The sequence below is a fragment of the Rhinopithecus roxellana genome, chromosome 7 (genome assembly GCF_007565055.1).
Source record: "Rhinopithecus roxellana isolate Shanxi Qingling chromosome 7, ASM756505v1, whole genome shotgun sequence".
Lineage (NCBI taxonomy): Eukaryota > Metazoa > Chordata > Mammalia > Primates > Cercopithecidae > Rhinopithecus > Rhinopithecus roxellana.
The window spans coordinates 67,248,293-67,274,207 of record NC_044555.1 but is presented as its reverse complement, the minus strand read 5'-3'; the positions used below and the strand labels follow the sequence as shown (position 1 = coordinate 67,274,207).

General features: G+C 38.8%; 2 protein-coding genes across 9 annotated transcripts in view; one reads left to right on the top strand and one right to left on the bottom strand.

The window, feature by feature from the left end:
- CASK (calcium/calmodulin dependent serine protein kinase) overlaps window positions 1–25,915 on the top strand; it is a 403,174-nt gene that overhangs the window by 177,553 nt on the left and 199,706 nt on the right. For all 8 annotated transcript variants that reach the window (XM_030933848.1, XM_030933849.1, XM_030933847.1 and 5 more), the window contains exons 4-5: window positions 1,177–1,254; window positions 7,021–7,093. In XM_030933848.1, the coding sequence (XP_030789708.1) occupies window positions 1,177–1,254; window positions 7,021–7,093 (151 nt within the window). The remainder of the gene's footprint in view (window positions 1–1,176; window positions 1,255–7,020; window positions 7,094–25,915) is intronic.
- Window positions 15,064–19,124, bottom strand: GPR82 (G protein-coupled receptor 82). The gene is made up of 3 exons (XM_010368969.1): window positions 18,990–19,124; window positions 16,422–16,492; window positions 15,064–16,265 (listed from the first exon to the last, which is right to left on the bottom strand). The coding sequence occupies exon 3, from the start codon at window positions 16,229–16,231 to the stop codon at window positions 15,221–15,223; it is 1,011 nt and encodes a 336-aa protein (XP_010367271.1). The 5' UTR covers window positions 16,232–16,265; window positions 16,422–16,492; window positions 18,990–19,124; the 3' UTR covers window positions 15,064–15,220.

Here is a 25,915-nt window from a genome sequence, read left to right as displayed (position 1 = left end):
AGAGCAAGGGACACATTCACACTTGGTAGTGGGAGTATAAATTGTTAAACTGTTTCTGGTGTTGTATATGTATAAAAAGTGTTATTGTAGGCCGGATGCCGTGGCTCACGCCTGTAATCCCAGCACTTTGGGAGGCCAAGGGGGGCAGATCACGAGGTCAGGAGATCAAGACCATCCTGGCTAACATGGTGAAACCCCATCTCTACTAAAAAAATACAAAAAGTTAGCCGGGCGAGGTGGTGGCGCCTGTAGTCCCAGCTACTTGGGAGGCTGAGGCAGGAGAATGGCGTGAACCCGGGAGGCGGAGCTTGCAGTGAGCTGAGATCCGGCCACTGCACTCCAGCCTGGGCGACAGAGCGAGACTCCGTCTCAAAAAAAAAAAAAAAAAAAAAAAAAAAAAAAGATAGGTTTTGAAAATGAAAAGCAGTATATACAAAAAGTAAAAAAGAAAATGGTATACTCAGGGAGTGATAATAAGACCATTCTGCCTAGAGAGGAAGATTTTCTTGAAACATCAGTGGACAGGGTAGGTAGAAGAGGCAAAGTGTGGCCAAGACAACAAGAGGCCTTACTTATCTGGTGAGAAGTAGATAACTACTGTAAGTTCTGAGACAATATCGTGACACAGTGTTACCAACACATCTGTGTGTTACAATATGTTTGTAGCAATGAACTTTGGGAATGGCAATGTAAACAAAAATAAGTTTTATTTTATATATAAGTCATTGTTTTTTCCTTCCACAGCATATAGCCTGAATTTTCCCATTTGGTGGTAATAACAATAGCAAGATATTTTTTTTAAATCCTTGTATTCTACATAACTGAATATTTTTGGAATTTGACTTTAAAATATGCACACAACCCTAGCATTGCTATTTTCTGATGCTTCTTTTTGTGAAAACCTAAAGAAAATTTATAGTCAATTTTATATACTCATATTATTTGATATTACTGTTAGCCTGTTCTTCCTGTTTCTTTCCCTGCAGATTTTCAATGTGAAGATGACTATCATGCCCTTTGTAATTTATGTCTATATTTCATTGAAAGAAAGGAGATTTAAATAACATAATCCTTAGCAGTAAACCAACTAATAACTTAGTTACAATGTATTCACTTTCAGTGTTGTCTTCCTGGAATTTCCTCTTTTCTTATGTTCTTTTTCACATTTCTTTACAGTATGGATGGAGCAGATCTGTGTTTTGAAATCGTAAAGCGAGCGGACGCTGGTTTTGTGTACAGTGAAGCTGTAGCCAGGTATGTAGTGTATATCTAATCCCCATAGGTCAAGGTGAAAGTAAAAAAAGAAAATGACAAAGACATCACATGACAAACTGATGAAGAGCTTACTGCTGCTCTTTGCTACAAGGAATATCTCTGTTTTAGTATGTGTTAGTAGAATCGACAGTCACTGGAAATGCAAAATACCGAACAATGAGTTTATCTATTAACATGGGTTTATAGGGGCCGGGCACGGTGACTCACACCTGTAATCCCAGCACTTTGGGAGGCTGAGGCGGACGGATCACAAGGTCAAGAGATCGGGATCATCCTGGCCAACATGGTGAAATCCCTTCTCTGCTAAAAATACAAAATTTAGCTGGGCATGGTGGCATGCGCATGTAGTCCCAGCTACTCGGGAGGCTGACGCAGGAGAATCCCTTGAACCCAGGAGGCAGAGGTTACAGTGAGCTGAGATTGCGCCACTGCACTCCAGCCTGGCCACAGAGAGGAGGTTGCAGTGAGCCGAGATTGCGCCATTGCACTCCAGCTTGGGCAACAAGAGTGAAACTCCATCTCAAATATAAATAAATAAAATAAAAACATGGGTTTATAATACAGGCTTACATTTTCAGTACTGCTATCTTTCCCATTTGTGATGATTTTTGTACAAGAAGCGGGGATCTAATAGCTCAGGAACCATGTAGAATTCTACTTGGGTTTTTTTATTTTTGTTTTAGCAAATCTGCCTCATTAGTTCTTCATTTTGCCTTTTAGTGATATCAAATTATCTCACAATAATTAACGAAAAATAAAGAACAATAAAAGGAAGAGAAATAGAAGCACCATTTTAAAAAATGTATTTGCTTCAGGCCAGTGTGAGACCTACCAATCAAATGGCAGCTGTTTGTTCTAAGTGGAGAAGTTGTTGTAAAGACCTAATGACTCAAAATAAGAAGTAAATATGAAAAATCGCAGGAGCCATGCACGTGCTGGGCCACTTGCTTATAAATTTAGAGCAACACAGCTTTCTGTTTTGGTTACATTCAATCATATCATAATTACCCACTGCTGTAGGTTGCCTTTTTAATACATAGAATACAGCATCCCTCCTTAGTCACCAGGCATAATATGTTGAAGGGTTCAAACTCACAAACATATTAACTTTTTTGGGTGGGGGAGGGGGGACAGAGTCTCACTCTGTCGCCCAGGCTGGAGTGCAGTGGCGTGATCTCAGCTCACTGCAACCTCTGCCTCCCAGGTTCAAGTGATTCTCCTGCCTCAGCCTCCCAAGTAGCTGAGATTACAGTCATGCACCGCCATGCCCGGCTAATTTTTGTATTTCTTTTAATAGAGATGGGGTTTCACCATGTTGGCCAGGCCGATCTCGAACTCCTGACCTCAAGTGATCCGCATGCCTCAACCTCCCAAAGTGCTTGGATTATAGGCATGAACTCCCGTTCCTAGCTTAGGATTTATGAAAACTTTCTATCATTTGAAAAACAGTTATAGTAAATGATTTCCTCTGTCTTATCATTTCTTTTATAATTATAGCATCTTAGACAAACATAGCTGGAAACAACTTGGAGACCACCTTAATACAGCTTTGAGCTCAGCATGACTTGAATGTCTTCAAATTCATTGCCCTGACTCCTTCTGGCTGAAGAGCAAGGGACCTAGTCTTAGGGATGGAGCAGCCATGGCTATAGCACAAAATAAAGAATATGCTCAATGTGTGGTCGCTGTGTTTTGGTACTGCTGGGGCTAGGGCGAAGGAGCAAATGAAAGTTTATGTGTGTTCTTTAGGCTTCTGATCTATAGGTGGTAGAACTGAAGCTAAATATCCTCTTTTCTTTTGTGCTATGTTCTCTAAAGCACATTCTAGGGTTTTTTTTAATCCTATCTTCTATTATTTTGAGTTTTTATTACAATTTTAAATTTTTATTCTTCCTTGTCCCTCAAAATTTTAAAGCATTCTTTCATACCAAAAATAGTCAATACTAGTGAAACTCAATGGAAGAAGGGGATTTTTTTCCTTCTTGAACCACAGTAACACTGGGATACCTGGCAGGTATGCTGACAGGATTGATGTGAAACCAGTACCACTTTTACTCTGGTCCCCAGTCATCTATATTGCTTTTTCTTAACTTCAAGCCTATCTCTGCCACTGGGCTATGTGTCAGGATAGGCAGGATGGTAGTGTGAAGAGATGATGTCATACAATGACATGACTTGTGGTCTCTCCTAATCTTGAGATTTATAGAAAAGGTAGATGTTTATACACATCAAAATGAAAGCCTATTGATTTTTAAATCCACCTGTATAAGCTGTTAAAATGGTGAAACGAACTTTCCAGAGTGGACCAAAAAAGAGTAGCATTGGGACCAGTAGGTGACGTTGCAAAGAGAGAGGTTTGGAGGCAGTTTATTAAAGGTTCTTCCTCTGAACAATAAAAAAAGTAGGCGGGGACTCAGAAAGTATTATTATGTCTGTTTCCTATTGCAGAGGATCAATGACTGTGCAACAAGTGTGCATAGATTCCTCCATTGGTTTAATGACAGATGACTTCTAATCTTTTTTCATCCTCGCTGATTCTGTGATTTATTGTTAGGAAATTTAGCTTGTATCAGTATTCTAGTGAGACCGACTGCAAGAAGACTTTGAGACACCAAGTAATCAAATTGATAATGTTATTTTTCTCCAGCAGGCTGAGCTCCAAGAGGAGCAGCAAAGCATGGCATAAAAGTAAAACTGTATTCAGTCCTTAGTGCGACCCAATCAGTGATTACCTCCATCCTTTCAGAGGTGATGAGTTGTGGAGTGAGCTAACACACAAGATCGTATTATCAAATCAAACTCTCAGAGATCTTCTTAACTAGTACCACGCTTTACTAAATAATTTCAAGGATACAGGCAATCAGAAGGCTCAAGTGAAGCAGAGAGAAGGGAAGGGCAGCCACCCACGTCACTTCTTACTGCCTCAGAAATGCACCTCTGGCCCAGAATAGATGAGGTTTATACTGGGATTTGTGAGTTTCCACACACAAAGGGGAGCATTGCAAATATCTTTATTTTACACCCCAGAAATTTGGATAGCTCCATGACATTCTCCAGGAAGCCATCTGTGCCTCAGAGATCCCATGTTCTACTTACCATAGTAATCCTTAGCCAGAGATATCCTGTTAAGGGCATTTCAGAGATAAGGTCTCTTCTGCCTAGCAAATAGCATTAGGCTTTGTCACCTGCATTGACAAGAAGAGCAGACTGAATCACCTCTCTTCTACCATGCTGCACCCCTGAAATGCTTCCTTCCAAAGGCAGTAAATGCATTGCTGCCCAGCTCTTCCATGGAGTTATCTTGCTGATCCTTAGGAAAGATAAAGATAAACAAATATATTGCTGAATTTCTCTGAAAGCACAGGTCCCTATGATGCTTCATGAAGTGAAGTCTTTTGATTAAAAGTTCAGTCAGCAACTTTCTAGAACATTTGGGCAGATTTTAGTTCTTGTTTTATTCTGCTTGCACACTTTGACATGCATTGCCTCCCAGGATCATGATTGGGAGGGTGGAGAAAGATAGTTCAGTTCTGTTATAACTTGGGGAGAAAAATAGTTGAACTGTCTCCACACACACCGCAAAGATTCTGCTGTGTACGTATGTTTGGGTCAAATAATTGAGTGTTCTCATATGCAAATGAAAAAATCCTCATTCATTGAGTTTTGTTTTGTGTTATGAGACTTTGAGATAGGAATTTTCTTTAGGTTAAAGATAATTTAGGTGGCTGTCTCAGTGCTTTGTATCCCAAATAGTTCATTCTGTAGGTAAAAGCTATGTCCACTTTAACTAATTTTAATTTACCCATTATTTCCATGTTGACATCTAGATAGACAAATAAGCTGTTCCTAAACCTTTGACTGAACTTAACAATAATAATATTATAATAATAATGACTCAACCTTTGTAGCATGGTTTAGTTTACAAAGCACTTTGACAGGTGTAGTCTCTTAGCCATTTCAAGGGGTTACAGATCCTCCAAAGCCTGATTTGAACCAGTAATGGGCCACAACACCAAGTTGACAACCCCTCATTTAAACAAAACTTATGGCCAGGCATGGTGGTTCATGCCTGTAATCCCAGCACTTCGGGAGGCTGAGGCGGGCTGATCACTTCAGGTCAGGAGTTTGAGACCATCCTGGCCAACATGGTGAAACCCTGTCTCTACTCAAAATAGAAAAACTAGCAGGGCGTGGTGGCGCGTGTCTGTAATCACAGCTACTTGGGAGGCTGAGGCAGGAAAATCGCTTGAACCCAGGAGGCAGAGGTTGCAGTGAGCTGAGATCGTACCACTTCACTCCAGGCTGGGAGACAAGAGGGAAACTCCATCTCAAAAAATAAAAATAAAAAATAAACAAAACTTAATTACAGGCTACAATGGCCCAAGCAAAGAGTATATGAGCACAACCCCTTATATGTGCATTTGCAAAGTAAGATAAATTAAACATCAGAAGTAATGATTACAAGAGCCTAGCTCTCTGGCTTAAAGCCCAGTTGTAAGGAGCCTGTGATTAGTACAGGAACAAGGCTTGGGTTTGTTTTTGTTTTTGTTTTTTTCTCCTACATTTCATTTTTAAAATGGAACCCTTCCAATTAGTTGTAATACATGAAATAATGCATATGCTAACTAGAGGAATACTCCTGTGAGCTTGATTAGATGGTATCATGCCAGAGGGAACTTGATGGAAATGTCTTTTAATTGTAAAGCCAGAATAGAGAATTTTTTTTTTTTCCCCTGAGTCACATACACATGTTTAAGGTCACTTGTATCAGAAATATAAGATCTGGAAACAAAACAAAATTCGATAAATATTATACAATGAACAGTGTTAAGTCTGTTGCATTTCTGTCATGCTGGTTGGGAAGGAAAAGGAAAAAAAAGAAAAGAAGGGGGATAATAGGAAGAAAAGAGAAAGACAAATATAGAGGGAATAAAATACAGAAAATGAAACAGATACTCGGAGAAAGAGTAATAGGGCAATTATAGAAGAACTTTAGAAACAGGAGGCAGTCCTAAAGTAGTACTGAATCAACTATTCTTGTCACAGATGGTTGCTAGTTAACCCCATTACCATTTTTTAATGCCTGTTCTTTAAAATGCTGATTTCTTCTTTGTTCTCACCTGTGCTCCAGGAGGGATCCTCAGCTGGCCATGTAAGGAGTCAGGCTTTCTAGGACATGTGCCTAGAACTAACTCCACTTGGTTCAAGGGAGCCCCAACTAAAACTTGATTATGTTACAAAAGGAAATTGTCCGATAAGGGCCGTTCTTCCCTCATTTGTCCTCACAGCTAAATGGAAGTAAGATGGAGAGCATCTTATTATTTGCTGGCAGATCAAAGGCTCCCACCGCTCTAGTCTGAATCCTTGGAGCAGCCCTGAGCACTGTTTACATAACAGCAGTCCAGTTTAAGTAGAATTACCTGAGTATTGGGGAAAAAAATTGTCATGTTTTAAGCTTAAATTTTTAGTTTGCAAAGCAAATTTACTTATGAACTGTGTGTAATTATTTTGACTTAGATAGCTTAGAAAATATAGAGCATACTGTTTCTTCATGAAGCCCATAAACTTGTGAGTCTGCCAACATTTTCATTATTAAGCCTCACTTTACATCCATCTTGTCTGCTCAAATAAAATGTGGCCATGGACAACTAATATGAGAGTGGGAGTTATAAACTAGGAGCACTGTATATTAAGTTTTAAAATAAAAATTGTTTACGGTTTTTAGATTTCTTTTGTTTTTTGCAGCCATTATATGAGACAGATACTGGAAGCTCTACGCTACTGCCATGATAATAACATAATTCACAGGGATGTGAAGGTAAGTCATTTGTTATCACTAACTTTAATGTTTGTGAAAAAATACTGATATAGCAATGATAATCAAGAATTCTTTAATATTGTCATGAAGAACATCTTAATTTTAATTATAAGTAAAAATGTATTGAACTGCTTTGTATTTGGGAAGTCATTGTACTAATTCTTAACTAGGAACACTATAATTTCAATTTATTTATTTTTACTAAAGTGTTCATGCAATCTAAAATTGTATTCTTTCTCTTTTGCCATTGTGTGTGTGAGAGAAATGAAAAATCCAATAAATAGGAAAAACCAAACAATATCCTATACTGAGTTAATTGGGGGGAAAATTAGAATTTGGTTTATATAGTAAAAGTTAATCATACACATATTTTCATAATACTGCAATGCAAAATAGTCAGCATTTTTTTTTTGCAGATAGTTTTTAAATATAGTATGAAATCATAATTATACATATAATACAATTTTATGCTTGGAATACCAATATTATCGTTATTCAGTCTTTCTGCCTATTTGATCCCAGTATCGGGTTAATGAGAACTCTCAGTTGCTGGTTTTTTAACGGTGTCAAGCCAAACATAGAGGGAGGCAAGAAACAAGACCAATAGGCCTTCCTCCTGATCCCTAGCTTCTCCCAAGGCCCAGAATCACTAGGGAGCCCCTGAGGTCCCTTTGGCCCTGGGCTACACTTTTAAGCTCTGATATTTTGTCACTGGTCTTTCTCTAACCTCCGGCATGTGCAGACATAGTGTTCCTTCCCTCAAGATATATTATTAAAGGCCTGGCTTCTTCAATGTATTTAATACTTTAAATGATTAAGAAAATTAAGTAGAGTTTAATTAAAGTGTCTGTAATGTTTGGAAAATTTTCACAGAAATCCTTGTAGTTAAAAGCTGAGGGAAGGCATGAGCAATTCCAAAACCATCTAGTAAACTATTTTAATAGCAAATGAAAATCACTGGAGAAATGTACAAAATACACATTAGTGTAAATTAGTTGTAAAATATCTCATTCATCCTTTTCGGATGTGTTAAGAAAATGATATTGTTATTATCAAAACTCAATACCGAGCATCTCAATGGGTCCCCCTTTATGACAAAGTATTCTGGCCGAGCCCGGTGGCTCATGCCTGTAATCCCAGCACTTTGGGAGGCCAAGGCAGGTGGATCACCTGAGGTCAGAAGTTCAAGACCAGCCTGGCCAACATGGTGAAACCCCCATCTCTACTAAAAATACAAAAATTAGCCGGGCATGGTGGCGCATACCTGTAGTCCCAGCTGCTTGGGAGGCTGAGGCAGGAGAATCGCTTGAACCCAGGAGGCGCAGGTTGCAGCGAGCCGAGATTGTGCCACTGCACTCCAGCCTGGGTGACGGAGCAAGACTCCGTCTCAAAAAAAAAAAAAAGTATTCTTCAGTTATCCAAAGAGAAATAAAAATGTGGAAAGGTAAAAGGTGGGAAATTGTCAACTGTAGTAGCTTGTTGTGCAATTAGTTTGCATTAATTAATGTAAGAAAGTTCATATGTAGAGAGTAAAATATCTCTTTGTATATATTCTAAAATAGATGCAAGAAAAAAATGGTAATTTAAAAACCTAAAATGTGTTCATGTAATAGCATTATGTTAAGAACTGTTTTGCTCAAGAGGCAATTTTATTTTGAATGAATTATTCTCGAAAGATAATTATATCAGCATCATATAATAAACAATGATTTACAGCATATTATACTGTAATACTTTCAATAATATAGTCAACTTTTGATTAGCAATGGTATTTTGATATGACAGCCTAAAACTAAATAATATCCAAAAGTAGATAATTTGACCTCACCTTTTAATTTACCTTCTGATTTATTTATTTAACAAATATTTGAGTGCCTACTTTTTACAGATTACTGTGCTTGGAGCCCTAAAAGTATTATGGTCTCAGTAGGGAGATAAGGCTGGGCATCTCTTATCTACTGCAGCAGATCAACACATGCTAAAACATAATGACTTCAATCAATAATTGCTGCTTAGTTGCTCACAATTCTGCAGTTTGGGCAGAGCTTGATAGGGACTGCTCAATTCCGTTTCACAGGACGTTGGTGACGTAGCATGGCTAGTTTCCACATAGGCTTCACTCATTTTTCTGGCATCTCAACTAAAGTGAGTAGAACAGCTGGGAGCTGGCTGGGCACTCTTTGCAGTCTCTCATTCAAAACGTCTCTCTCCACATGGCCCTATGTCCAGCAAGACAGTGTTTTAGGGCTCTAAAAGAGCAAGAATGGAGGGTGTTAGGCCTCCTGAAGCAAACTGACACTGTGTCACATCTTATGCATTTCATTAGTTGAAACATACATCAGGAAAAGGTCACAAGGCTAGTCTGATTAAAGGGGAAGAAATATAGATTCATATTTTGATTGATGGAGTGCCAGATATATACAAGGATGGGAGAACTTGTTGGTGGCCACCTTTAGACAGACAAATAATTATTATGCAAGGTAGAAGGTGGTAAGTATCATTAAAAGATGAGGTCAGAGAAATTTCCTGGGGGAGGTCACATTGGAGCTTGGTCTTGAATCATGCGGTAGTTATATGGAGACAAGACATTTCAGGCAGAAGGAATTTGGGCAAAGACCCAAAAGTAGTCTTACATTGGAGTATATTAGATTAGTTTATTATTTCTAAAGTACATGCTAAATAATTTAGAGGAAGCACGTAGAAACTTGCCAACGAATGAAAAAGAAATAATTCTCAAACTGCAAATTAGTAAGAAGAAACCACCCCAAAAACTGCCATTGTTCAGTTGGGAGACACACTCAACACAGAGCACACGTTAATGTTGATTTTTTTATTATATTTTATTTTTTTCCTTTTTTTGAGACAGGGACTCGCTTTCTCACCCAGGCTGGAGTGCAGTGCTGCAATCTTGGCTCACTGCAACCTCTGCCTCCTAGGCTCAAGCAATTCTCATGCCTCAGCCTCCAGAGTAGCTGGGACTATAGGTGTGCGCCACCACACCTGGCTAAATTTTTTTTGTATTTTTTTGTAGAGATGAGGTTTCACCCTGTTGCCCAGGCTGGTCTTGAACTCCTGGGCTTAAGCATTCTTCTTAAGAACCTTGGCCTCCCAAAGTGCTGGGATTACAGGCGTGAGCCACCGTGCCAGGTGTTGATATTCTTTATATTTCAGAAGCTGAAATCCATACATTTTTACATGGGTGAATAAAATACATTTAGTTAATTGAAAATTTTTAATTTTGGTGTATTTTTCTTAAGACATTCGTCCAAAAGATATTTATTGAGTGCCTACTGTGTGGCAGGCACTGTCCTAGGAACTGGAGCTACGTCAGTGAAGAAAATGGACAAAAATCACTGCCCTCATGGAGCTGACATTCTAGTTCAGGGAGACAATACTCAGTAAACAGAAATGAACTACGTAGTAGGCTAGAATGTGAAAAGTATCACAGAAAAAACTAGAGTGGTCAGAAGGTTAGAGAAGGGCTTGCTTTTGTAAATACGGTGGTCAAAGCAGGCCACATTGAGATGATGATCTCTGAGCAAGGGCTTGGAAGAGAGGAAGTGGGCTAATCTGATAGCTGAGGGAAGAGCATTTTGGGTAAAAGGAACAGCCAGTGCAAAGACCGAAAGACAGGAACACAAGTAGCCTGCTTGAGGAACAGCAAGGAGGCCGGTGTGGCTGAGGTAAAATGTGCAAAGGGGAGAGTAAAAAGGAGACAGGAGATGATCCTGCCTGGCTCAGACCAGAGTAGTAGCAGTGGAGGTAGTAAAAAAATAAAAAATTAGTTAGATTCCTGATATATTTTGAAGATTATGTCAATAGGATTTCCTAATATAACTTTGGTAAACTAGGTAAAACTTAGTTTTATTCAAGACCTTGTTACAGGGGTATTCCAACATAGCGGTCATTGTGAAACTTCAAGAACAATACATTTCACATGCTAATAATGTAAATTTTCACTTGGTTTGATTTGTTAATATTTTTGCCAGTAAAGCAACCTATGAGCTTTTCTTTCCATTCAGATATGTATTCAGTGACTTATCTGTATGTAGGTTTTTGTTTCTGCAGTTAAAGTTTTTGTCTAAGTTTTCTTCCCTTATATTTAATAAAGAAAATAGAAGAGCATCGCAATGTTTTATTTCTCTAAGAAAAATTTATTTTATCATCTGTTTCATCTAGCCAAGAATATTCTCATTCTCTCTCTCTCTCTCTTTTTCTCTCTCATAATTCTTGGCATATGATCCAAAAGCATTACATTTCCCAAGGATCCTATTATTCTATTTAAAAATTCTATTTACTAATACTTTTTTCTTTACTTTTTTAGAAAAGGCATTTCCTTTTGTAATCATTGTAACTGAGTACTTAAAAGGATTGTTTGGCTAGATTTGAGTATATGGTACCATGTGATCTGTTTTTGGAAACTGCTTGCTCTGAAGAAGCAATTTCACATAAAATTGCATAAAAAGCAATCATATAATCCTTTGAAATTAGAGAGATGTGTGAACATAGTACTGGGCCTCCCCACAGCCATACTCTTATTGACATTTCGGGCTATATTCTTTGCTGTGGGAGGCTGTCCTGGGAATTGTAGGATGCTGCTAAGCATCCTTCACCCACTAGATGCCAGTAGCATTTCCCCCTAGTTGTGACAACCAAAAATGTCTCCAAACATTGCTAAATGTCCCCTGGGGCACAAAAATTGTCCCTGGTTAAGGCCCGCTGTCATAATAGACTGTTATAATTCTCAAGATTTGCCTCCCTACAGGTATTAATTAAGGCATGCATATAAATTTCTATTTTTTTCCTGTCATCTTCTTCCCTTTAATTCTACTTTTTCTTGTGAAAGAATGTGAAAACTTTCGTTATGTTTCTGGTACTTTTTTTTTCTTCCTCTCACCCCTAAATTAAAAGTACTTTAGAAAGAAATAGCACAGTTGTCAAGGTAAATGCCACTCCTGGCTCTTTGCCTTCTTTCATGGGCTCTACTAAGCACTGAGAGTTCGTGGAAGTTTCTCCTCTCTCCTAACTCCTGCAGGCAGGCTTACATCATGAGGGTGTGGGGAGACTTAGTTTTAGACCTTTCTGTCACTCTGACCTACTCACTTATAATTCTAATAACTGAAGTTGAAGTGAAACAGTTTCTCTGAGAATGCAAATTGCTACACACAATCACTTTCTATTCTAAATGGTGCCTTTGCCCAGAAGATCTGGATGCTGTTTTTAGTTCTCAGAACTGTGCAAACCCCAGTCACACAAACACTCAGCCAGAGGCCAGTGTGTTTCTGAGTGTGCTTCCTTTAAATGGTTTTCCTTGCTAATCTGTGTGAACACGCCTGGCTGCTTTTTGGTTCCCTTCTGGTCTCAGTTCTTCTTTTACCTGTTTAGGGCCAGACTATGCCAGACTATGATAAATTTGTGTTCATCACAGAACACTGGTTGGCATGACATTGTGGATTTCTTAAAGCATTCAGTAGTCTCTTGTTCTCCGTTACTGATGTTTCTTTCTTTCTTTCTTTCTTTTTTTTTTTTTTTTTTTTTTTTTTTTGAGACGGAGTCTCGCTCTGTCCACCAGGCTGGAGTGCAGTGGCGCGATCTCAGCTCACTGCAAGCTCCGCCTCCCGGGTTCACGCCATTCTCCTACCTCAGCCTCCCGAGTAGCTGGGACTAAAGGCGCCCGCCACCTCGCCCGGCTAGTTTTTTGTATTTTTTAGTAGAGACGGGGTTTCACCGTGTTAGCCAGGATGGTCTCGATCTCCTGACCTCGTGATCCGCCCGTCTCGGCCTCCCAAAGTGCTGGGATTACAGGCTTGAGCCACCGCGCCCGGCCTACTGATGTTTCTTTTACATCTGATACCACAACTCCCCAAAGTTTATCATGTTGTATAGAGAAATTTAAACTCTCATAAAACAAAAATGTATTTATTCTTTTTTATTATTATTATTTTTTTTTTTTTTTGAGACGGAGTCTCACTCTGTCGCCCAGGCTGGAGTGCAGTGGCGCGATCTCGGCTCACTGCAAGCTCCGCCTCCCGGGTCCACGCCATTCTCCTGCCTCAGCCTCCCGAGTAGCTGGGACTACAGGCGCCCGCCACCTCGCCCTGCTATGTTGGAATACCCCTGTAACAAGGTCTTGAATACTAGTACCATGGAAGTAGAAATAGACAAGAAGTTTATAGCTCCAAAGTGCTTATGATCTCCTTGGGCAGACAGAACACGCTTTTTTTTAATCGTAATATATGTACTTATTACAGAATATAGTCACCATCATTTGTCTACTGACAAGATTACATAGAAAAAAGAAATTAACATTAAGAAATGCTTATCTTTAAATGTTCACTTAGATATTGGAAAAAATTGGGGTGATTTACTTAACTATGCACATATATATATATATATATATATATATATATATCCTTTTTTTTTTTTTTTTTTTTTTTTGAGACAGAGTCTTACTCTGTCGCCCAGGCTGGAGTGCAATGGCAGGATCGTGGCTCACTGCAACCTCCGCCTCCTGAGTTCAAGTGATTCTCCTGCCTCAGCCTCCCAAGTAACTGGGACTACAGGCACAAACCACCACGCCCAGCTAATTTTTGTATTTTTAGTAGAGGTGGGTTTCGCCATGTTGCCCAGGCTGGTCTTGAACTCCTGACCTCAGGTGATCTGCCCACTTCGGCCTCCCAGAGTGCTGGGATTACAGGCGTGAGCCACTGCACCCAGCCCACTTTAATATTTTCATCAGTAAATTAGTACACTTTAGAGTTGTAGTGATTAAAATAATAGATATACAACATATAAGTAGAATGCTTGGCAAACAGCAAGTGCTTACTAAGCAGTGGCTACTCATAATAGTAACAGCTGATTTAATAATAGGATCTGTGAATAAGATAGTATTTTCTGCTCTACACATGAAGAAATTAATACTTGCAGAGGATAAGTAATTTGCCTAAGATTGTCCAGCTAAATAAAAAGTAGAGCCAGATTGAACCCAAGAAGTATAATTTCAGAGACCAATCTCTTAACCATGATACTATTATACTCCCTTATTATTCATTCATTTATTTCACAAAAACTTAACTGCCAGGTACTGTTTGTCACTAATAACATTATTTATATTGAAGACAGAAGAAAATATGCACAATGCGATGAAGATGGGCTTATAATGGCATAGCTTTTTACTTTGACAAAGCCTAATCCAAATATTTAAGCATTTGTATAAGTAACATCTGCTTTAAAAATATAGAGTCAATGAATATTGCTTCTCCCAATAACATGAGCCAGATAATTTCAAATAAATAATGTGTTTATAAAACCTTGGATTTTTTTTCACTGTATTATTCATGCATTTGGATAAGACTTGAGTGAGGATATTTCTTATTTATTTATTTATTTATTTTTACTTATTTTTATTTTTTTGTTTTGTTTTTTTGAGACAGAATCTTGCTCTGCCTCCCAGGCTGTAATGCAGTGGCGCGATCTCTGCTCACTGCAACCTCCATCCCGGGCTCAAGCAATTCTCCTGTCTCAGCCTCCTGAGTAGCTGGGATTACAGGCACCCACCACCATGTCTGGCTAATTTTTGTATTTTTAGTAGAGACGGGGTTTCACCCTGTTGCCCAGGCTGATCTTGAACTCCTGACCTCAAAATGATCCACCAACTCAGCCTCCCAAAGTGCTGGGACTACAGGTGTGAGCCACTGCGCCCAGCTATTTATTTTTAAAGATTTTAAAATTAACCAATAAACACTGGTCATAGATTGACCCTTGTATTCTAACTCCCAGAAAGCAGACAAGTCATAAACCATTTGCTTCTTTATCCTAGTCATGAAATAATGTGTTCTGAACAGAAGCACTCACAGTTGAGTTTAAACAGCCTGTTAGTTTCATATGAGTGGGATCCTTTCAGTATGCTTAATTTTTGCTTCTGAAAGTTTCTGCCATCTCAACTTTCAGTATAAGTAGAACTGTTTTCTGAGTTTTATGAATATATATTTATTTATTTTTAAAAACCAAAGAGATTTTCTTGGTGATTATTGTCAACCAAGCTGTGACATGTTAATGATGTAGTTTAGTGTCCCTAATAAAGTCACATGAATGCTTTTCTATATTGTGGGGTTTTCCATTCAAAAGTCAACCATATGATTGCATGTGTGCTGAATTAGACTTTGTAAAGAGATTATATAGTGTCTTCTTGAATGTTTTATCTAATAAAAGAAATATAATGGGGTCTGTGCTACTTCTGGCCGAAGCAAGACAGGTGAGGATGTTTTTTGTTTCTATTAAATAATTCAATTGCTGACAGTTATCTCTTTGGTGTAGAACATAAAAAATGGGTTTAAAAATACTATAAGGAAGGAAGCAAACTATTAGTAGAATCTGGATGACCAAAAGATGTCTTTTCACAGAACTGTAAGTCAAATCTTTCTCCATAATGGATGTACAGGTTCTTATTTTTCTCAGATGGCTTACAAAAGAGTAGTATGATGTTACTACCACTAAAAAGGAAAATCCAATAAATGTGGTTCCAATGAGACCTGCAATCTGAGAGATCATGGCTCCTAGTTCCATCTGCCGATTGTAGCATAGGCTTTCTTCTCCTTCTGTAGCCTCTATGACTGAGTAGTATATGGTAACTGGAATAATTATGCCCAGTACAACTCCCCATATGTAAATGCATAGTTTTCTAGCAAAGTTGGGCTGGCGAAATTTTTTCAGTAAATGGCCATAAAATATTTTCTCATAGCACGAAGTAGTCTCTTGCAAGGAATCCTTTTGCATTAAGGTAGCGTAGCGGCTTATGGCAATCCAACTTAAAATTAAGAGGCTGACAAACATACTTACATGCATGGATAGAGTTCCCAGAAAATTGACCACTCTGCATTGAGCAGATTGATATTCCCATTGGAAACCTTTCAGGAAATAGATACTCATGAAAGGCATGGCGCTGCACACAAGTAAGTTTGCAGTCACAAGGTGTGACAGGTAGGTGTGCGTTGATGTTTTTTTACCTATTTTTGTTAAAAATATCCATTGAGAGAGAGAGTTTCCAAAAACACCAACAATACAAAGGAGGATGTAAATGATTGGTAAAGCCATGGAAGAGATCATAGATGGTTGAATACAGGTTGTGTTGTTGTTCATTTATGTCAGATTTTCTTGAATTTTGTCACGGGAGCTAGAACAGAATTGCAGATATTTAATATTAAAATTATTTTTGGTACAGTATTTAAGCTGAATAGTTTTGTTTTTTGTTTTTTTTAAAGCATTGAATCAAATAAAATAGTAACAAAAATGTATTGGATGGAACGGGAAAGTGTAGATGGCTTCTTACCTTTTCCAATCACAATTGTCCGGTTGAAATAAAGACAAAAAGTTACTTATTGTGATGGATAATGCCTTTGTCTAAAAAACAAAATTTGATGTAAATAGTTACATGCCTGGGATTTATAATTTTACTTAGAGAAATGTGTATAGTTCTTAGATTATAAAACAATTTGTAAGTGATGATTGATTTTGCCTAGAAATATAATTTAAAAATTTTTAAGGCACATGCAACCAATACATGTTGACCAAAGTATTACAGAAGTATTTTGTGGCCACAATAATGGAGAGTTGACTGGTTTTAAATTACCACATTACTTATATATAGTTTTCAAAATGGTGTCTTTTTGTGTCTAGGCTAAAACACTCCTCTATAACCTAATACTATTAGAAGAGTCTCTTTTCATATTTCAGAAGTTACCTCAATTCCACGTGAGCAAAAATTCAGGCAAAATCCTGAATTGAACAGAAGAAAAGTGTAGCAACCAAGGACAGACTCCAAAATCCCAGGGTCATTACCAAAGAGTATTTAAAATTCATTTCAAATATTCAATGTTAAACTGTCATACTTTAATAAAAGTTTACACATGTATGTCAAAACTGTAGTTACAGCCAGATGTGGTGGCTCTGCACCTGTAATCTCAGCACTTTGGGAGGCCAAGGTGGGACGATTGCTTGAGACCAGGATTTCAAGAACACCCTGCGCAATGTAGTGAGACCCTGTCTCTATAAAAAAATACAAAAACTAGACTGAGTATAGTGACTCATGCCTATTATCCCAGCACTTTGGGAGGCCATGGCCAGCCTGGGCAACATGGTGAAACCATGTGTCTACAAAAAAATTAGCCAGGCATCCTGACATGTGCCTGGAGTCCCAGCTACTTGGGAGGCTGAGGTTGGAGGATCAGTTGAGCCTAGAAGTTCAAGGCTGCAGCAAGCTATGATCATTCTACTGCACTCCAGCCTAGGTAACAGAAAGAGACCCTGTCTCAAAAACAAAAACAAAAAAACTGTAGCTGCTGTGCTTGTTGGTTAGAGTATCCTTGTGTGTAAATTGGTATCTGAGTTTTTCAGAGGATTTTTTTTAAAGGATATGATGTTTTAATCACAACATAAATGCTGGTTTTTACTTTTTTGTGTCTTATATTTAAATCTTTCTCGCTTCAAAGGGTACATGTGAAGTCCTGAAGAATCATATACAGATTGCTTTTATTCTTATTTTTCTCCTTATTTCCTCACTTCTTTCAGGTGAGAATAACAAAAGTTACTGGATTCTGGTCAAATAAGAACTATGATCTCTATTCAGAATGTGCCATATTCTCTGTGTTCTTCACCATAGCCTTCTGGGCACCACATTCTCCACTCTTTCATGATCTAGAGCAAGGTTTCTCAATCTTTTTTTTAATCATGTTCTCTTTTGATAAACATAAAAATTGTACCATACACAGCCCTTGGAAATTCTTATATCCCCCAGCCCCTCAGGGCAATTTTACTCTCTACCCCCTTCAGAATTATGGTTTGATTTATTTTCTGTATCTTGGATTACAGAATTTGGGTTTTTTTCTCAAAATAATATTATAATTTTATAATAACTTTTTAAACCAATCCACACCCAAAGTCTTGAAAACTTGAGGACTGTGCAGTGTCTGTGGGTTTAAATACCAAGATTCTTAATTAATGTCTACTAGTGTCTTTATAATTTTGTTTCTTTGCTATTTGTATTTAGAAAACAGTCCATATGCTTCATTGTAAGTTTGTATCTGAATCTAGTGCAACCTGATGAATTATAATCTGGTTGCAGTTAGTGTAGACCCTGGCATAAATATATAAAAGCTAATCTGTAACTTCACCAGTTCAAAAATCAGTCAGATGGAGAGTGAAATGAGCCGATTTATTTAAGAAAAAAAATTATCTGCTCACAGTAGATTTTGATTTTACATAAGGAATGGAGCTTCCTTTTATGATGCTGTTAAAGAAAAGCATTAGCTCCTGCCTTGTGCAGATAATGCATAGTATACTAAAAACTGCAAAGGTAATGGTGCTTCTGTATGAATAGTAAATGCTTCCAAACAAAAGGAAGATAAAAAATACTTCTGCAGAGGCTAGCTTTATCAGACAGAAGTTGAGTCTCTGTAAGACTCTCAGTATGGCAGTCAGCAACTAGGTCACCATCTTTACCTTCCCAAACTTGTATCTACTGTGTACGTCTCCTTCAAAAATAAACTTTGATCATAAAACTACTAGATAACTATTTTCCAAAATTTGGAAAGTACTGTTGAACTTAAGAAATCAAATAAAAATTACATGTTACAGATGCAAAACTGGCCTTTAGAAAATGTCTGTAAGTCTATATTCCCCTCAGGAGAATGTCTATCTCAAGTCACTCGTGCATACGTTTTGTCTCTGCTAATTTGACAAATGAAAAAAGTTCTACAACTCTTCAGTTACTAATGACTGTCTACATAATTATATGCTGACTGCCTTTCTTAAGGATCAGCTTTCAAAATTTAAACCATTAGGTCCTGTTTATTTTTATAGTTTAATATTTAAGCTAAAAATGAATAATAATCACTCTTACCTGTATTAGTAGTTTATGCCAACTAAAGTTATATTGTTCAGGGCAGTGATGCCAAATTTCAGACTTAAAATTCTCTGATCTTCGCTCTTCCAATATCTTTAGTCAGTGTAAATAGATTCTTGTATGACACCAACTACTGTGGGAGGAAAAGGGGAAATTAAACAGAGTATTGAAGAAATTCAATAGTTATGGTCAATGTGGCAACTGCCTCCTCAAAAAACCCTCATTTCTCTATTTCTGTAGCGGGAGGAAGTTGGTGGACAATATACATATTATACTTCCTTATGATTATTTCATGAACTGGTTACACTCCAGTAAGCTTTGTTTGCACAATTGACTGAAGTTCACAGATTTAATCCCCCATGGCTAGTTTTATATGACACAGTGATAGAAGGAGCCACCCTGTAGTAACCCAATACAAATATTGGTGCAAATTTGTCTGTAAAATTGTTTGTGGGTGGCTTATTTGCAATCCATCTTTATCAAAAATAGAAACAAAACTCAAAGTTTTCTTATAACTTACTAGAATCAAATATTATAGAGCTAAAATAGAACTTCATGATCATCTATGGATTGAGACCCTTTGTTTTAAAGTTGAAGAAGCTGAGGCCCAGAGGAACTCACTGTAAGCACAGACTGCACCCAGGGTTGGGTCCCAGTTTGGTTACCAATGAGTTAACCCACTCTGTTTCTAATTGCCCTGCACTACCTCCATTTATCAACATAATACACTGTTTGGGGCATTTCATAATAGATTTGGCAAATCCTGGGAGTGCCAAGTATGCCTCAGATCAAATGACTAGTTATATTAATAAAGAATTGTGAAACCATGACTAGTCCAAAACAATAAAAATTTTAAAAATAGAATTGTGAAACCAATTTTTTGTACAAGATTGTCGAATCGGCCTGTGACCTACTAACTAAATGAAAGCTAAGTGTGTACATCTGGGGAGGAAGACTTGCATCAAGCACTCCCTCTCATCCTTGACTTGTTAAACCAGTGGGAGTCTGAAAAAGAGAACAGAAATCTAATTTCATCAAACTTGAGCACTTTAGTTATCAGTAAATCTTCACTTAAAATTAACAGAGGTACCTTGCCATTTCTCATAAACCCCTGATGCTTACCTTATTTCATGTTTATTTCATAAATTCTCTCTGATGTTTGCTAATATTTCTCTCTAAAACAAAAGTGAGAACTGCCTAAAGTGTCTGGATTGTGTTCTGCTGCTGTTCATCTTTGCCTTGCCCCCATTTACTTAAGAACAGTGACTCATCCAGGGTTACATGGCCATTCATTACAGAGTAATTTGGCTTTTAGAATTCTTATCACTTTTACTTCAGTAATGTATCATGTTCCAGGAAGGAATTACATAGAACAAAAAACAGTTTTAAGTAATTTAGAGAAGAACAGAAATGGAATGCTATTTCTAAGTGATTGAAAAATAGTTGTGATATTATCTGTTCAGGCATAAGCATCTTTGGTCTGAAAGAAAGAACACTCTTGTTTTCCTCCATTGTCTCCAAACTCAGTAAATGATACCATCACTCCTTCAGTTATTCAAGCCAAAAACTTAGGAATCATCCTTAATTTCTCCTTCTTTCACATCTCACATCTATCTAATCAATTGCTGGTACTACAGCTTCTACTATCACTACCATCATTCATTAGCCACATTTCATGAGAGCTTACTATGTGCCAGATATCTTGCTATGTGCCTTACATTCAAGTCTTACTTGGTTTTCACAACACCCTGTGAAATGTCTCATTTTAAAGGTGAGGAAAACTGAAACTCAGAAAGGTCTCATAAGTTGCCCAAGGTCACACAGCCATCTGTCCTCACGGGATGGTGATTGGCTCACCTCAAAGCAAGTAATTCAAGAACAAGTCCATAGCTGCAATGCCTTTTTGTGATCTAGCCTCTGAAGTCAACACTGTCATTTCTGCAGTATTCTATTGGTCACACAGAGCCAGCCCTGGATCAGTGTGGGAGGGGTAAATATCAGGAGGTGATGATCACTGGGAGCCATCTTGGAAACTGGCTACCACAGATGTCAATCAACCATTGAAACAAAGGAAGAGTCAGAAGTACTGCTTAAAAACCGTTGTCAGTCCACTGGTTGTTTATTGAGCAAGCATACCTGGGTAGGTGTAAGTTTTGCCAGTTCTTACACTATTTTGGTTTTTAGGTCTATTTTTGTTAAACAGTGTAATTCATTCAACAAATATTTATTGGAGTTTCTACATGTTCCTAGCAGCATGTGGAGGTCACAGAAGTAGGATGTTTAGTCACAAGCTAATTGAGGGTCTCTGGAAATTGAACAGATTCCACAAGCAAGCCAAGAATTTAGATTAATATGTGATATGTGATACAGATTTCAAATGCTCTGTGAATTAGAGAAGGGCAGAAACAGTGACTCAAAGTGGTTCTGAAAGGCTTTGTGAAAGCAAATGGAAGGAAGGAGAGGAGAACATAGCCTAGTGAGTGACAGTTCTGTGCCAGGTATGGGACAGAGCATTTTATGCCTAAGAACCCTAGAGATGTGTGGTGGGAGTCCCATTTTACATGGGAGGAAACTCAAAGAGGTTAAATAGCTTGCCTAGAGGAATACAATTAGTAAATTCGTTTTAAAATGACCTCATTCTCTGCCTTAGAAAGAAATTATTGGTTTTTCTTGCAGGTCAATAAGGGTACCTTATGGTACTCACGATAGGGTCATGTTTTAAGTATTTTTAACTTTGTTCAGATAGGGTTTCCTGTTCGATTTATGTATTTGTGTATCCTGTTCTAGACTTGAGGTAGCAGAAACTGACTATGGAAGAAATCAAGTCCAGTTTTTTTCTATCTTTGAAAACTCTGAACTTTGTTAAGCAAACTGTTATTCCAACAATGTCAGTATAAATTCTTTAGGATTCAGTGATTTTGAGTTCCCCAGTTGAAATATAGGTGAATTTTATTTTCATTCTTCTAAGAAATTAGGAAATACTGTTACAATTGGTAAAAAGAGTAAATGTCAGGGAATACTAGATTAATAAAGTATGCTACAAGTATTCTGTAAAGTGGCCCCTTTGGACTTTTCTCATTCAAATCAACAGTAGTTTTCTTTGGTTCTCATTCATCTTGCCCATCCATCTCTTCAAGGTTCCCCTTCTATTGTCCAAGTCCAAATGCTCTTGACCTAAAGTTCTAGTTGCTTCCTATATCATCTGCCAAATATTGATCTCCTAAGTGTTCTGCTCTCACCCTTAGGATTTACTTCCTTGAGGTGTTAAGAGTTACGTCCTACAATTGAAGTTCTGTCTTGTATTAATTTTCCTGCTTTTGAGATGGATTTGTGTATCAAGTGTGTTTTTTAATTTGGCCTCAAAATTCATTTGGAGTGGTTCAGTGAGAGTGTTTCAAAGGGCAGGCACATACTTACCTGGCAGAGGAGATACCATAATCAGAGGGCAGGCATGTGGACATTTATTTTGGCAATCCACGGTGGGCTGTACATAGCAGGGGGACATGAGAGCTTTCCTGACTCACATGGATTGTTGGGGTTAGAATTAGGGTCCCTTGGCCGGGCGCGGTGGCTCAAGCCTGTAATCCCAGCACTTTGGGAGGCCGAGACGGGCGGATCACGAGGTCAGGAGATCGAGACCATCCTGGCTAACACGGTGAAACCCCGTCTCTACTAAAAATAAAAAAAAACTAGCCGGGCGAGGTGGCGGGCGCCTGTAGTCCCAGCTACTCCGGAGGCTGAGGCAGGAGAATGGCGTAAACTCGCGGGCAGAGCTTGCAGTGAGCTGAGATCCGGCCACTGCACTCCAGCCCAGGCGACAGAGCAAGACTCCGTCTCAAAAAAAAAAAAAAAAAAAAGAATTAGGGTCCCTTATCAATTTCCCTCAGAGCCAGAACCCAGAGGACACAGGACAGCTTAGTCATTCCTGAAGCCATGTGCTTCATCTAGAAATTATTTTAGGCTATCCAAACTAGTGTTTAAACTGGCTGCAATTGGCCTTTTAAGTACTCTCACTAACCAATCAGGAGCTCAGGGCATTGAGAGGCTGGTATGCAGAAAGAAAAAACATGACTAATTTGTACACATTAGACTATCATATTCAAAAGATAATTATTTCTTTAAATCAGAGGCAGTAGTAAGTAAGCCTTGTCCAGTTCAACATATACCCAAGCCAGTGGTTATCTTTAGGAGGAGTGAGGCACAGTGCAGTTACCCAAAGCTATGGTTTGTTCAAGGCTCACTGATCCCCCTGTCCTCTCCAGGAAGTGGTATCTGGCCACAGCCTTGTTTCCAGTCACACTGTTCTCAGGCCCTCACCGCCTGCCACAAGTAGCTCTGATCGTGGGTGTCCCACCCTTAATTAGAGTGTGAAGAAAAACCTCTCCTTGTTCTGAAGAGCTGGTTTCTCAGCAAGCAATGGGAGCGTTTCTCTCAAGAATTACTTTTAAAAACAGCAGAAAATACAATCTGAAGTTTGTAAATTTATAATAACACAGAAAAGTTATCAGCTTTTGTAAAAAGTTAAGTAGAGGTTCCTCTTCAAAGACTTTCCTCTCCATTTAATTAGGAATAAATAGTAACTTCTCTTAGAAGCAAAATTTATTCAAAGACCTGTGCTAACATTCTTAAATATCTGCTAGCTGTGGTAAAGAAATCAATGTGCTTTATGTTCTTAGCTCCCACAATTTGGCCCAAATATTTGCCCTGGCATGCTTATACTGGTCCAAGCAAACATTGAGTCATAGCCTGTTCCTCTTCCTTATTTGAAGGTGTTTTTACCTTTCTCAGCATTCCACAAGTTACTTCCTCCTTCCTTTGTTCTCCTCTGCCTTTGCCTCTTTTAAAAAGTTCTAAGTTGCTAGCCAATCAAGACAAATACAGAATGTGAGGTCCCGTTCCAGCCAATGGAAACCGGACACAGCAGTAAGGTGGACGCATCAGGTTATAAATGACCCTCTTGTGGCAAAACTGCTGGCGAGTGTACCCTTTCTGCAGGAAGTAAAAATGGCCTTGCTGAGTAAATTAAATTTATGTTCAAGTGCTATTTCTTTATGGCACCGGGGAACAAGCATTTCAAACACTTTTAAGAAAAGACTAATGACGAAACAAAAATGGACTTTGTGAGTTGAAAAACACACATACACAAACTCAAAGGGCATTTTCTTATTAGTTTGCATTTCCTTATGCATCCAGTGAACCAACTCCCCAGGAGTTGGATCCATCTCTAAATTCCTCTAGTAACTTCACCTTCAGTAACTGATTGCAGCACAGCTGCTCCTCCAAACTGGGTGACCACCCAGGAATTAAAGGTTCCTCATCTCCCAACCCTTTCATCCTTTGTCTTACCAAACCACATGTTTCTGTGAACCTGAACCAGGGCCATTCCAACAAACCCCACTTCATGGACACTGAGACAGAGACAGGCTCGACTTCAGCTCACCTCCACTAGAGCACTCCCACTGATCACAAAACCCACACCACTACCTCAAATGCTAATCATTCTTAAAGAATTCCAGGAATTGGCCTTATGAGATAATTAAGATGGCCTCAGGAAGGAATGCTGAACAATTGATTTACAGCCTTGTTGCCACAGGCCAGGCCACCAGGTGGCCCATTACTCAAGATAACCATAGCAACCAGATCTGCTGACCTGCTTTGCTCAGCCCAGCCTGCATACCCTTCCCCTGTTACTAGTTCCTGCACTTTGCCTAATAAAAAAGCCCTATGACTCTTTTCAGGAGGAAGCCTGGGAATTCTCTCTCTCTTGTGCTGCCTCCCTTTTGTTTGGGCATAAGCTCCAGTGAAGCTTTGTCTATGAAAGCGCTTTTGGCCTCATATCAATTTCTGTTGCATTGAGAACCCAAGAACCCATGATCGGTAACAATGCCAATTGAGGGTAGAAAAAAGAAAAAAAAAATCACACACAAACTCAAAATGCTTTTTCTATTCTCTCATTCAACAAGAGTCTAAACAGATTACCTCTGTGACCAAATGTGTGGGGATTTCTCCCAATGAACAAGCAAGCAAGCAATTCAGTGGACACCAGCTGGGTGTCCTCTAATTCAGTTCTATTCTGACACTATCTACCTGGAGATAGCGTCAGATCCCACAGGTTGAAGGCTGAGTCCCCAAGACTTCTTCCCATCTTCAGATGCCAATGGCAAGCCCCAGGTTGCTTCACCTGTGCTTCTGACCCACAGGCTATATAAATCAAAGATCCCACAGCCCCCTCTTTGGGCCCAATTAATTTGCTAGAGCAGCTCACAGAATTCAGGGAAATATGTTTACCGATTTATTATAAAGTATATTACAAAGGATACAGTTGAAGAGATGCATACAGTGAGGTGTGGGGGAAGAGAGGGATGCAGAGCTTCCATGCCCTCCCTGGGCGTGTCACCCTCCAGGAACCTCCACATGTACAGCTATCCAGAAGCTCCTTGAATCCTGTCATTTTGGGGTTTTATGGGGGCCTCCTTACACAGCCGTGATTGATTGAAGCACTGGCTACTTGATTACCTTAACCTTCAGCCCCTCTCCCCTCTCTGGAGGGTTGAGAGTAGGGCTAAATGTTCCAACCTTGTCATCCTGCCTTGGTCTTTCCTATGACCAGCCCCATCCTGAAGCTACCTAGAGACTGCCAGACAGCAGTCACCTCATTAGCACCTCATTAGCATACAAAAAGACATCACTTTGGAGTTTTTGAGGATTTTAGGAGTTGTATGCCAGACAACAGACTGAAGACCAAATATATATTTCATAGTATCCAGTCCACCCTCTGTCTTGAATCCCTCACATCAAAAGGATGTACAACTCAAAAGATACAGCCAAATTACTAGAATCTCATTCAATCGGTAATAATCAGTCCAGCCCATCATAGTATATGAATGTCTCCCAAGGTGAGGCCACTCAGGTTTGCAGGCTTC

What these genes read in the sequence shown, in the direction of transcription:
- GPR82 (XM_010368969.1), bottom strand. Translation starts at nt 16,231, where the DNA reads ATGAACAACAACACAACCTGTATTCAACCATCTATGATCTCTTCCATG.